This window comes from Notechis scutatus, chromosome Z, assembly GCF_049901735.1.
Source record: "Notechis scutatus isolate UNSWTSFEM ecotype Mainland chromosome Z, rNotScu1.2, whole genome shotgun sequence".
Classification (NCBI taxonomy): domain Eukaryota; kingdom Metazoa; phylum Chordata; class Lepidosauria; order Squamata; family Elapidae; genus Notechis; species Notechis scutatus.
Genome location: NC_142025.1, coordinates 108,864,416 through 108,878,101, shown reverse-complemented (window position 1 = coordinate 108,878,101; position 13,686 = coordinate 108,864,416). Strand labels below are relative to the sequence as shown.

At 35.8% G+C, this 13,686-nt stretch overlaps 1 protein-coding gene across 5 annotated transcripts in view; it reads right to left on the bottom strand.

The window, feature by feature from the left end:
* Positions 1 to 1,049: 1,049 nt before the first annotated feature.
* Positions 1,050 to 13,686, bottom strand: part of TPPP2 (tubulin polymerization promoting protein family member 2) — a 39,815-nt gene continuing 27,178 nt past the window's right edge. For 2 of the 5 annotated variants that reach the window (XM_087946626.1, XM_087946629.1), the window contains 4 exons: positions 6,499 to 6,585; positions 3,942 to 4,115; positions 2,588 to 2,741; positions 1,050 to 1,311 (listed from right to left, as the gene is read on the bottom strand). In XM_087946626.1, coding sequence (XP_087802752.1) covers positions 1,129 to 1,311; positions 2,588 to 2,741; positions 3,942 to 4,115; positions 6,499 to 6,585 — 598 coding nt within the window. In that variant the 3' untranslated portion in view covers positions 1,050 to 1,128. Of the gene's footprint in view, positions 1,312 to 2,587; positions 2,742 to 3,941; positions 4,121 to 6,498; positions 6,614 to 13,686 lie in introns of those variants that run through there. The other 3 variants (XM_087946627.1, XM_087946628.1, XM_026684227.2) reach the window with 3 other exon arrangements.

The following is a 13,686-nucleotide window of genomic DNA, read 5'->3' as shown; positions in this document are numbered from 1 at the left end:
CTGATAACTGCCAGCTCTGCTCCCATTAGTTTGTATGAGAAGTTAAAAGTTTGGGCACTAATGTGTTTCATAATGTGCATCACATAAACAGGATATAAAACAAATTCATGCATCTACTAAAACAGCATTAGGAGAAGTTTTTAAGAACACTAAATGAGCCCAGATCATTTATCTTCAACACTTCATGTCTTTCCCTGCATAAACATAATCTACAATCAATTGTAAGCTGTAATTAAATTAGGACATCCAGTAACATTAGCATTCTGCTTCATTGGCAGCAAGATACAGAATCCTCCATGAACTCAACAAGATTTACAGGTGGAGCACTGCTATTCCTTTTGTGCATTCCCTAAAGACGATACATATATTTACATCCCATGCTGTTTTTTCCCATTTGGAGCTAACTGTTGTACTATTTCCTAGCTAAAAACATGAAAAGACTCAAAGATCCAGCTGACCTAGTGTAGGCTTGAGCCTACACTATGTAGAACATCCAATTGGTTACAATGAGAGAAGGAATAGGGTGTCTAAGAAATGAATTTTCATCATCTGTACAAGCCAACTCAAGTCCAGCCACAGAATTTAAATGAAGAAATTCAAAATAACAATATATTTTGTTTGGCTAATATATGGCATTAAGTGGAGCACTGTAGTCCGAAGGCTTGCAACTTATACAAACATATATAGAAGCAAACATGATTGAATTTTGACGGCCCAACATCTTCATGCCTAGAATTGGCATCTTTTGATAATCAATTTGACAATTCAGAGATAAGTTTTGCAAGTGGAAGATGCAAGTTAATTCTTTTATCAATAAGCTTTTTGGTAGAGATCTAGATGAATCTGTAAGAAAAGCACATACAAAGCCAGTACGAAAAAAACTTTTGTGTCTTTGATTATGGCAATGAAAGGAAATGTGAGGTTTTTTTTCTATGTCTTGTAGACTAATGGTAGATAATGAAGAATTTTCCAAAACAAGGGAATAATTCTAACCCTTTCCTCATTTAGATACCAATCACCTATAGTCTCACAAACACTAAACACAATAATGAAGAGCAGGAGTTTATTGGCATCTCATTCCAAGGCCAAGGAGGTCAGGCAGGGTTTCCAGGAGGCCCCATTCCTCATTTAGTGGGACTTATCGTAAGTTCCAGCTCCCTTATAAGCCCCAACATAGCCGCTGTTGTCAGTCATCTCCGCACGCCCAGCTATCCCTTTTCCTTTGCCACTTTCATCAAAGCGTTCCTTGTGAGAACCCGTGTATTTGCTGGTGTCTGTCAGTCTGTCTACTGCACCAGCTGCAACAGCTTTCTGCAAGACAATTTCACAAAGTATCAGCTGCCTGTTGAGGATGGGTTTGGGGGAAGGGAAGATGATGCTAACAAGCTGATTCTAACACAGGGGAAATTCACAGGCCAGTATAAATGAGCAATAGGGATAAACAACAAATTAGATGTATAGCTTTTATTCACACCAAGAAGACCTACATATTGGGTGAATTTGAGGTGGCTTGGATGAGGACAACTTATATTCTGTCTCTCCCAAAGTTATTCCGGGAAAAACTTTAATAAAGAAATCATTATGGACTTTTTAAAAAGTTCTGCACCTTATCTTAACTGTTTCTAGCACTGTGCTTTTCTGGAGGAGATAGATAGATGGATAGATAGATGATAGATAGATAGATGATTGATAGATAGATGATAGATAGATAGATAGATAGATAGATAGATAGATAGATAGATAGATAGATAGATAGATAGATAGATAGATAGATAGATAGATGGATAGATAGATAGATAGATAGATAGATAGATAGATAGATAGATAGATAGATAGATAGATAGATAGATAGATAGATAGATGGATGGATGGATGGAGGGAGGGAGGGAGGGAGGGAGGGAGACGGAGACAGACACAGAGAGAGGAGTCACTTCCTGGTCCTGGTCACTTGACTAACAGCTGACGGTGCAGAGCAAAATCAGTGAAATGCACTGGATGAAAGGTAATGTGGTTTCTTCTCAGTATCATGTGGAATATTTCCAAAAAAATATTTTATTGGTTTTGTTTCAATGCTGTTTGGCAAGTCAGAAATAATTGGTTATAGCAATGCTACTAGTGATGATCACAAGTTTACAATCTATAAGGGGCCTTCCTTGCAGCTATGATATGACCAGTAGCTTAGTCATAAAAAGAATTAGAAGAAATAACAGAATAACAGAGTTGAAAGGAACCTTAGAGCTCTTCTAATCCAACCCTCTACTCAAGCAGGAGACCCTATACCATTCCAGACAAATAGCTGTCTCCGTCTCTTCTTAAAAGCCTTCAATAATGGAGGACCACAACCTCTAAAAGCAAGTCAGTCAGGAAAGTGATTACTGGGAAGAAAGGAAGAGCAAGAAATGTGGAGAGAAATCAGTAGGGCATGAAAGGCAGCCATATACATTAAATTAATAAATAAACAAAAATAAATTAAAGATGAGAGATTACAGTTAAAGAATGTAATGTATCTGAATAGGTCTTGCTCAGGTATCCCTTGCAGCATCATTGATTGGCTGCATCCCTCACATGTAGGAAGTTCTTCACTCACCGTCACTCCTACACTGCCTGGTTCCTTGCCCTCCATCAACTGGTGAGTGGCCTGTAAAGCCTCCTCTGCAGACTTTCCTTTGAAACGTTTAGCACTCAGCTCTTTTATTGCTTCTTGGAATTCTGGATATGTGATGTTGCGAGCAGTCTTGGTCCTGAGAATACAAAAACCCATCAACTCTGATCCTCAGTACAAGACAAACCATGAACAAGGCATCTAAAAATTTACAAAGAGAATAGTATTATAAACAACAATTATTTCAAGACAATTATTTCGTTTAGCAAGCATAAGGGGTGGGGGTGGGGGGAGAGATAACTGTCCAATTAATAAAAAAGCCCACAATTATTTACAAACAGAAGGTGGCATGTCAGGAAAGTAATTTCTAGTTCTGATGTTACTCTGCTGTAACATTCTTTGCAGTAGGTTTCTATTTGCATGAAGTTCTTTTTAAGAAGCCAATATAATTAAAGGAGGACAGTGATCCCTTTCTAATGGGGAGAATGAACTTGGAAGTCAGGAGAAAAACCCACAACCTAGACAAAAGAGATTCAACACAAAAAAGAACATGAAATACTTGCAATCTTGGAAAATTGATGTCAGATTTGTGATATAGTCCAGACAAGACGTACAGGGACGAACTGATCCTAATTTATTGTAAAATTACATTAACATAATCTTGCAAAAATGAAAGCATTTCTTCCCTCCTCTTTTTTATCTTCCAGAAAACCAGGAAAACTCCCATTCAAAACACTTCTCATGCTTTTCCCCCACCTGTAAACTGAACTGCCTTATTAATCTGTTGCCTAGATTGTGGGCCTTCCTCTTGTCTCCCAAGGTCATTCCCACATACCATTACATTTCTACATAATTCTATTGAATCAGGATACCACATTATATTGCATTATTTTGCTTCCTGAGTAGATCTGCCTTCAGCTATTTATGATTACAAACATGGCTTCTACCAATTCATACTGGCAAGATCCTAGTCTCCTTCATGTCACCCCCTGGTCATTTTCAAAGCCACACAGATTGTAAATTTATGAAGGTTCATATGGGGAGAAGAAGAACATGCTACTTTAACATTGGTTCAAATAAATGAATTTAGGTGGCCTCGACTATAGGCTGGGGATGAGGAACAGGCCCTGTATTGTGGACATGTCCTTAAGAAATGGCTAGCAAGGCATCTCTGATTCACAGTGAAGGGACATGACAATGTGTCTTGACTGAAACAAAATTATCTGGCTCAAAATTTAAAAAGAAGAGCAATATTGCCATAATAACTATTTACACATTAACCTAATTGAAGTTAGATGCCTGTCGACAAATATATATACACACCAACCCTTCAGCTCACTTGACTTTATTGAAGACAATGTCCACATCAGTGCTGGTCACTGCTTTGCCATCCATTACACCACATTCTTTCAACATCTTGGAGAAGTTCTTGCCTGTCATGTCATTGCCTGTGGCAGCTGTGTCTCCATACACAGCAAATTTGCGGAAAGCTTTTTCCAGCTCTGACATCCTTCTGCACTTGGGAAAAGGAAACAAAAGGAGGAAGCAAGAGAACTTGCAGGACTTGCTCATAAATTCATTCTATCATGGCCAAAGAAAGACCAGAAGGTGAGTTAGTTGCTAATGGCACTATCAGGATTTCATAAGATGGATCTCTTTTATTGTTGAACATCTTGCTGTGAGCTAAATTCCCAAGTATTTGATTTTTTAAACAATTTGTAAACCCATTACTTCTACTAGTTTCTTTTTTGACTCTCTGTTAGATTTTTTGTTATCATTTTGGATTTATCTTTATTAATTGTTAGGCCTGCCACTTTTCCGTATCTATCTCTTTAATTAAATTTGGTGCTGATTTTATTGGTTCTTCTGCGAAGAATACAAGGTTGTCTTCAAAAACTTGGACCTTGTACTCTTGTTGTTTAATTCTTAATCCTTTTATTTCCAAATTCAATCTAATTCTCCTCAGCAAAATTTCTAGTGTTGAGATAAAGAGCAGAGGTGAAAGTGGACATCCCTGCCCGACTCCTTTTCCTATCTCAAATGAATTTGTAGTTTCTACATTAATTATTATGCATGCTTTTTGATTTGAGTATATTGACCCTAACATTTTTTTAAATTTGTCCCAAATTTCATCTCCTTTACTTGCCAAATCATAAATTGCCAATTTACTTTGTCGAAGGCTTTTTGAGCATCCAGAAAAATTAATGAAATTTGTTTTTCTGGATGTGCCTTGTAGTACTCCAAAACATCTAATACTGTCCTTGTGTTATTTTTTATTTGTCTTGTTGGTAGCAAACTGTTTTGATCTGGGTATATGTTTTTACTCAATATTTTTTTCATTCTATCAGCCATTATGTTCCTGAATATTTTATAATCGGTGTTCAATAAAGAGATTGGTCTATAGTTTTTTATATAAGTAGTATCTGCACCCTCTTTCAGTATTAATATAATATACGCTTCTCTCCACGACATTATTGGATCAAATATTTCACCTAGTGTTTTATATATTTCTACTGGTAACCCATCAACCAAATTCCATGTTTGGTACCAGAAGGAAGAGGGCTAAAAATAAATCAGCAATATAGTAAAAACCTCTTTATCATTTATGGTGCAACTACACTTGTCCTGTAGTGTGCAATTCTGGTTGCCACATCTAAAAAAATGATACTGTAATACTTAAAAAAAAATGCAAAGAAAGGCATCTAAATAATTTAGGAGCTACCACAACTTCCTAGGAAGAAAGACAACAGTGCCTGAAGCTTTTTTAGCTTGGAGACAAGGCATGAAAGGAGACACCTCATAGAGCTATACAGTGTAGAAAAATCATGTATAATATGGAAAATTTAGATATCACTTTTCCCCTTCCTCACAGTCATAATATGGGGTCATCTTTTAAATCTAAATGCAAGATTTAGAACTGATAAAAGGTGTACCTTTAAATATTATTATACATATTTATTTTATGGAATTTATTGATGTAAGATTTGGAGATTGTGTTAATTCAGCAACATCCAGAGGGGTAAAAAAAGGCAAGACAGAGGAAACAGCATCACAGTCCAACCCATGATCTGCATATATATTTTAATTTTTAAAAATGTTGTAAGATAGAGTAACCATTCCAAGTTTACTTTGTGACTGGCAATTGGATTCTGAATCTCATCAGTTAATTATCCATATTAATTATCCAAAGTAAATAATCTCTCCTCAAACAACCATAGCAATACAATCTATAACTAAAATAATTTTTCTCCTATATACAAATAGCCATCCCTTTCCCATTTCCTTAATCCTCTCAAAAAACCTTTGCATAACTGATAATTACAAGTTGTACAACATAATTTTAGGTAGAGGCTCAGAAAGCAGTTACAGGAGCTCTGTGAGAAGCTGGGTCCAGTCTGCATATTTTCTGTCTTCGTAACTGTATTAGCTGAAAATAGCTGAAAATGGGAGTGGCACAAAATGTGATGCTCTAGCTTTGAAAGTTTTGATTCAAAACTCTTTGAATAAAGAATCAGAAAGGCACAGAGATCTTTCTTTTATTGCGTGTATACCTTGACTTTCTTTTAAGGGTTCATGATTGGTATCCATGGGTCTTGTTCTTTTTGTATTCATAACAATCCTATATGGTAAATTTGACAGGGAAATGTCTAAATGTAACCAAGATAAAATGCCTTCAAAACCCCTAAACATGCTAGCTTACATCTCTATCCTTTCCTGGCAGCAAGGCTTTGAAATGAAGTATAGAGGACTTTCTACCAATGATAATTGGTTTGAAGATAGACTTACCTAAATGACCTTGGGGCCCCCTGCCTTACTGTTTCTTGAGTATGTTCCTCCTAGGAAGGACAAGGCCTGCTCTGAGTTTGAACCACCAGGGGCTTAGAAGTTTACTTTACAGTGGGAATTGTGACTTTATCAAGTTGTCTATGACATCATGGCTGATCTCACTTTGGTAATCTGATTTCCTTTCAACTACAGATGGCCTGTGGTAAGAAGATTGATTAGCTTCAAAAAAAAATTCGCATTTTAGAACCAGCAACATATCGTTTTCCAGGAAGAGGCCGGAGAAAAGTCACCATGATGAAATAAGATAACTCATCCATAATTGTTGCATGACCATGAGATAGCATTTTGACAAATTATACAAAGATCTGCATGCTAGCTTTAAAACTTTGAATATTAGTATTGATGCAAAATAAACTCTGATTCCTTTCAAAGGGAGGGAGGGAGAGAGAGAGGATTTTAATTATCTGTGTATATAATTATTTACAGACGTTTCTTTTCTTTTCTTTTATTTTCTGTAATAAGAAGTTTGAGACAGTTAACCTGAAAAATGAGAAGGAAAATAAATAGGGAAGGAGGAGGGAAAATAAATAAAATGAAATTTATTTCATTCCCCTCATCTTTTTTTCCTTACTTGCCAATAAGGAGCCCAGTTTATATCAGTGGTTGTCTCACTCATGTGCCAGAGTTAAGACAGTGGACACCAGACAAAACTATTCCAGGATAAGTGGTAGTAGCTTTAACTGGGAGCAGGAAAATAGGGGCAGAGATTTACAGATCTAGAGAGCTTGTGGGAGAGGAAGCAAAAATCCTGCATCTTGCAATCCTTATCTGCTCAGACCTATTGCTGCAAAAGGCTTAAACTACTGCTACCATACTTGCCTACAATATCCAGATGGCAGAATTTTTTTTTTAAAAAAGTCTTAATTCTTTGCTTCTCTCCAGAAGTTATCCAGAATTTTGCAGCCCAACACTGCATGCCCTATTTAAAATTTGCAAAAACTTCATGTTCATAAAACAACCCATTCACTCCCACAAGTAACTCTAAGGCTACAACTGCTATAAGATAGGGAATTGGGTTAAGAACAGGCAATCCATGATGTAAGCAACTGACTGTGGCTTAACTAACACACCAACATCTGGAGAGCCACTGGTTCCTAAAGTTAAGGGGCTTGGAAATTTCTCTATTTTACTATTGGTTTTCTTTATATATATAGCCATATTTTCAAAGATAGAAGTTAACCCAGTTTCTTTCCCAGGGCAATGTCTCAATGCTTGCAAACCTACTTGTAAAATATTGATAGCAGATTAACCATAGTTGAACAAGATAAAAGTGGGATGCTGAGATGGGAGATGGACAGATCAGAATTTTATCTGATTCCAAAACATAGAGGAAGAAAAGGGACAAAACCTAGCTGAGATAATGATAGAAATCTTGGCTGAAGCTCTGGAAATAACCAAAGAGAAGATGATGGATGGAATAGATGAGGTTTTTCGAGTCTTCACAAGATATGCAATGAGAAATAGCTTACCAAGAGAAGTTCACATTAGATTTATAAAGAAAGCCATTAAAATGCAAATATTGCAAGTGGCAAGAGAGAAAACATTGAAATATAAAAATAAGAAGATTGTGGTCCTGAAACAAATACCCAGAAAAGTGAGAGAGATGAGAATACCGATTCCTGACTAAAATTCTACTTAAAAAAGAGGTGAATTATAGATGCCTGATTCCAGAAGGTTTAATGTTCACATGGCAAGAACAGAGACACAGAATTGACTCAGTTGAGAAAGCTGAATTATTTCATACAGAATATTTTGGATGGAAAGAGGAGACAGAAAAAGAAATGTCACTAATTGAATTCCAAGAGGACTGCCAAATAGCGACTGAAAAAGAAGAAGGTGCAGTAGGCGGAAAGGTGGAAGTTAAAGAACAACGTGAACCAAGATCTACGAGAGCTGCCAAACCTACCTATAAAGTATAATCATGGAAGAGAAAAAACTGATTACAATTAACATAAATGGACTTAACTCAGCTGTTAAAAGAAGGAAAACTCTCCATAAATTAGAGAAATTAAAATTTGATATAATCTGCCTACAAGAAGTACATATTAAAAAGCAACATGAACAACTGTTGATACAGCCAAAATTAGGGAAAATATTTACTTCTTTGACACAATGCAAGAAAAGAGGAGTGGTTTTATACATTAAAGATATTATCCCAGCGAAATTGATTTATACCGATGACGATGGAAGATTACTAATGGTGGAAATAATGGACAATAATATGAAAACACTCCTGATTGCAATCTATGCCCTGAATGATAATCAAGAAGAATTTTATAGAAAACTACATATGAAAATAATTGAACTGGACTATGCTAATATAGTAATGATGGGAGACTTTAATGGAATTGTAGACAGTAAATTGGACTGTACAACACAGAAAACAACAACAGAAAGACTCTCCCTAAATCCTTTTTTAAAATGATAGATGAAATAAATTTAAAAGATACATGGAGAGAAAGAAATGCTAAGACTAAACAATACACCTTCTATTCAAACGGACATTTATCATGGTCCAGAATAGATGTGATATGGATGTCAACAAAATTGTTAGCTAATATTCAAGAAATAAATATTGAAACAAGTACTTGGGCAGATCATAATCCAATGACAATTAAATGGAAAGGACAAAGAAGAAGATCTAGATGGACGTTAAATAATACTATACTAAAAGAAAAAGACTTCATACAGAGGATGGAGAAAGAACTGGCTTTTTTCTTTAAAGAAAATAAAAAAGAAGACATATCAATGCAGAACGCATGGGATAAAATAAAGGCATATGCCAGAGGCTTGATAATAGACTATACAAGGGGAAAGGCATGATATTCCCCTCTGAAAAAAAAATCGGGGCCGGCCAAAAGAGACCCCCACCGCGCACCAAGAAATCGCTGCCCAGCTCCCTTTTCCTGCCGCTCAGCGGCCTCCGCTCGCACCGCCCGCCCGCCCGGGCTCCGCTCAGGTATCCGGCTAGGGCTGTCAGGAGTTGCTACCGCTGGCGCGGCTCATTCTCCAATCCCACGTTGCCTCGGAAGGGAAAGGCAAAACCAGAAGCCGCTGCTGCCGTTGCAAAGCGCCGCGCGGCTCTTCCTTTTGCCTTTCCTTCCTGAGGCAACGCAGAACTGAGCTACGCAGAGCCACGCCGGCGGTAGCAACTCCTGACTTCGGGCCTCGAGGGGAGGGCAAGGAGGAGAAGAAGGGGGGGAAGGGGGGGGGGCGATTCCCAAAAAAATCGGAATTAGAATATCATGTCTGGAAATACCACGAAAAGACCAGTCTCTAAGACATTAGAGGATGAGTATAAAGGACTTGAAAAAGAGTTACAGAAAATGCCACAGAAAAAGGACATTAAGTTAAAAATGGATATAATTAAACATAAAATGGGACGAATGGAAAAAGAAGAATTAGCACAGAAAATCAGAGGTGCGAAACAGAACTATTTTGAAGATGCAAATAAACCAGGTAGATGGTTAGCATATAAACTGAGAAAGGAGAAAGAATCAAGGAAAATATTGCAATTAATAGATGACCAAGGCCAAGTTTGCTATGGAAGTAAAGAGAAGAAGGAAATTATATGAGACTATTATGGGAAACTAGACACACAAGAGAATATTGACGATGAAAGAGTTAAACAGTATTTACAGAATGCTAATCTACCCCAGATACCTAAAGAGATTGAAATAATGTTAGAAAGCAATATAACGATGATAGAGTTAACTGAAGCACTTAAGAAGAAAAACAATGGAAAGGCACCAGGCCCAGATGGACTTCATTCAATCGTTGAATCTTCTATTGCTAGAAGTTATGAATGAAGTTATGTTAAAGAAGAAGATACCTAAATCATGATCAGAAGCTTATATTACACTTGTCCCAAAAGAAGAGGCCGACCCATTATAAATCAAGAACTATAGACCTATTTCCCTAAATGCAGATTATAAAATTTTTGCTTCAATATTGGCAAAAAGACTTAAAAAATACCTAAATAATTTTATTCATCCTGATCAAAATGGATTTCTGCCAAAGAGACAAATTAAAGACAATATGAGAGTAATCTTGGACACTTTGGAATACTACAAGGCACACCCCGAAAAACAAATGGCTTTGATATTTTTAGATGCACAGAAGGCATTTGACAATGTGAATTGGCGATTCATGTTATTACAGCTGGAACAGATGGGCTTTGGTAAAAAATTTACCAAAGCAATAAAAGCTATATATCATAAGCAGACGGCAAAGGTAATGATAGAGGGAGAATTAACGGACTCTATTGATATAAGAAAAGGAACAAGACAAGGGTGCCCACTGTTGTTTGTGTTAACCTTGGAAGTGCTAAACAGAAATATTAGAGAAGAAAAGAATATAAAAGGGATGAAAATTAAAAAGGAAGAATTTAAGTTGCAAGCATTCACAGATTATCTGGTTTTTATTTTAGAAGACCCACTAGAAACAGCATTAAAATTGATAGAAAAGATAGAGGTATATGGGAAGGTGGCTGGTTTGAAAATAAAGACAAAACAAAGATTTTGACAAAGAATATGTTATCAAGACAAAAGGAAGAATTGGCAGATGTATTGAAAACCCAGGTCACAAATAAGATCAAGTACTTGGGGATACATTTGACAGCAAGATGTAGTACACTAAAAGAGAATAACTATATTAAACAAGCAGCAGATAGCGCTGGATTTGGTGAAATGGGAAAATTTACAACTGTCGTTAATAGGGAGAATATCAACAATCAAGATGAATATATTGCCCTGAATTTTATATTTGTTCCAAACTATTCCAATTAGGCTTGGAAAAGATTATTTTCAAGATTTAAATAAAATTGTGTTGAAATATATATGGCAAGGTAAGAAAGCGAGAATAAAATTAAAACTTTTGCAAGATGCTAGAATAAGAGGAGGATTTGGTTTGCCTAATTGGGAGTTGTACTACCAAGCTACAAATTTGATGTGAGTTAAGGAATGGATAACATTAAGAAATGCTAGATTGTTGACACTAGAAGGACATGATCTGTTGTTGGGGTGGCATGCTTTTTTATCGTATAAAGGAACTAAAACACAGGGGTATTTTAGAAGACATTATATACGGGAGTCTCTGTGGTTAAATTGGGAGAAGACTAAAAGGCAATGTTATTTGAAAATTCCAGTCTGGCTATCAACTATTGAAGCATTTTCTTATCCTATAATATAGTTAGATATGGTGAAATATTGAATGAAAAGGGTGAACTTAAATCTATGCAAAAATTAGAGGAACAAGGTATAAAGATGAATTGGTTTTCATATGCGCAAATACATTCTAGGTATGATAAAGATTCTAAAACAGAAGATTTCTATGATAAATTGACTGATTTAGATAAGATTTTCATCAGATACTGATGAAAAGGTATTAAAAAACTGTATGGATATTTATTAGAAATTAAACTAGAAGAAGAACAAGTTAAAGAAACAATGATTGCTTGGGGGAAGAATTTTGGATATGGGATTGATTTAGAGAAATGGCAAAATTGTGGTCTCAAAATTATAAAATGACAATGTCAACAGCATATAAAGAAAATTTGTATAAGATGTTTTACAGGTGGCATTTTCCCCCAATAAGAATAGCAAGAACGTTCAAGAACAAGTCTGAAAAATGTTGGAAATGTCATCAGATACCTGGCTCATATTACCATATGTAGTGGACATGCACGGATGCCAAAAGATATTGGACTAAAATCCACACATGGTTGGAAAAAATGACAAAAAAAGCATATAGACTTGAAACCAGAGATATTTTTATTGGGAATTTTACCTGAAATATATAGTAAAGAATTAAAATATTTGATTGTAAATGTATTAACAGTGGCTAGGATCGTATTTGCTAAAAACTGGAAAAATGAGAAAATACCAACACAGGAGGAAGTTATTAAGAAAATAATGGAATGTGCTGAAATGAGTAGATTGACATTTGAAATCAGAGAACAAGAAGATAAACAATTTTATAAAATTTGGGATCTATTCTATCAATGGTTAGACAATAAAAATGGTAATGAAATATTTAGATTTTTAGAACATAATGAATATATAAAGATGTATTTTTTTATTATATCTACAAAATGATTATAGGATAGATTTGAGATGGCAATATGAACTGTCATAAAATAAATTAAGTAAAATATGGATTATTTTGTAAAACATGAATGAATAATAGTATAGTCAAATGATTGATTAACAATGATATTAATGTATTTAGGAATATTTGATTGACGATATGAGAACATATACAATGTAATTCTAATTGAAGACTACGAAGTGGAAGCACAAAACAATTTGTAAACCAACCGACACATTGTATGTACGTATTTGGAAGATGGTTTGTTGTTTTTATGTTGTGTTTGTTCATGTTTGTCTTAAAAAAATAAAACTTTAAAAAAAATCCTGGCTTTTCCCTCTTAAAATACATTTAATTTTCACAACTTCAGGAAGGGAAGGGAAGGGAACCCAGAATTTGGGTACTGAAATCCGCTGTAAGAATTGTCATAATATTCATGAACTGGCAGAGACATGGTAACAAGGTCAGGCAATGAGAGCTGAATTAGAAACTAAAACTGAAATTGATTGGCTTGCTTCACTGTGCGTCAGAAGACAATCTGGCCAACATAATGATCAAGCCATTGGGTGGAATGCACCATGGGAAGAATATTAAGTTAACTGTATTTATGTCTCTTCCAGTCATGAAGAGGTGTCAGAATATTCAGGAACTGCAGACATGATAACAAGGTCAGGCAATGAAAGCTAAGTTAAAAACTGAAACTGAAGGAGCCTGGGCATGGCCCTGCAGTTCTATGTGGCATGCTGAGAACTGAAACTATTCTTATCTGCTCTGAAGCTGCTGCTTGTGTTTTGCTTATGTTACATGAAGAATTGGTATTGTACATTTTACTCATATTATTATGTATATTAAAAAGTTAATGAATCCTGCTGAATCAGTCATCTGTGTGTGCTTTCTGGATTTGATTTCTGCAATAAGAATGCTAATCATGCAAAAATAGCATGCTGCTCTATTGGGTATGGATAATTCCAAGTTTAATTGCACTGATCTCCCTGCATGAATTTCTCTGTAGGTTTGTGCTAGCTGAAAGCAGCTCTTCAGGATAAAGTTAGCTTGGTTGGGGAAAACTGGCCCAATTCAGTGACCTGGTTGGTTGATCCTAAACATTGACATTAAACACAGAGTAGCAGAGGAAAAGGGTTTCATAGGCT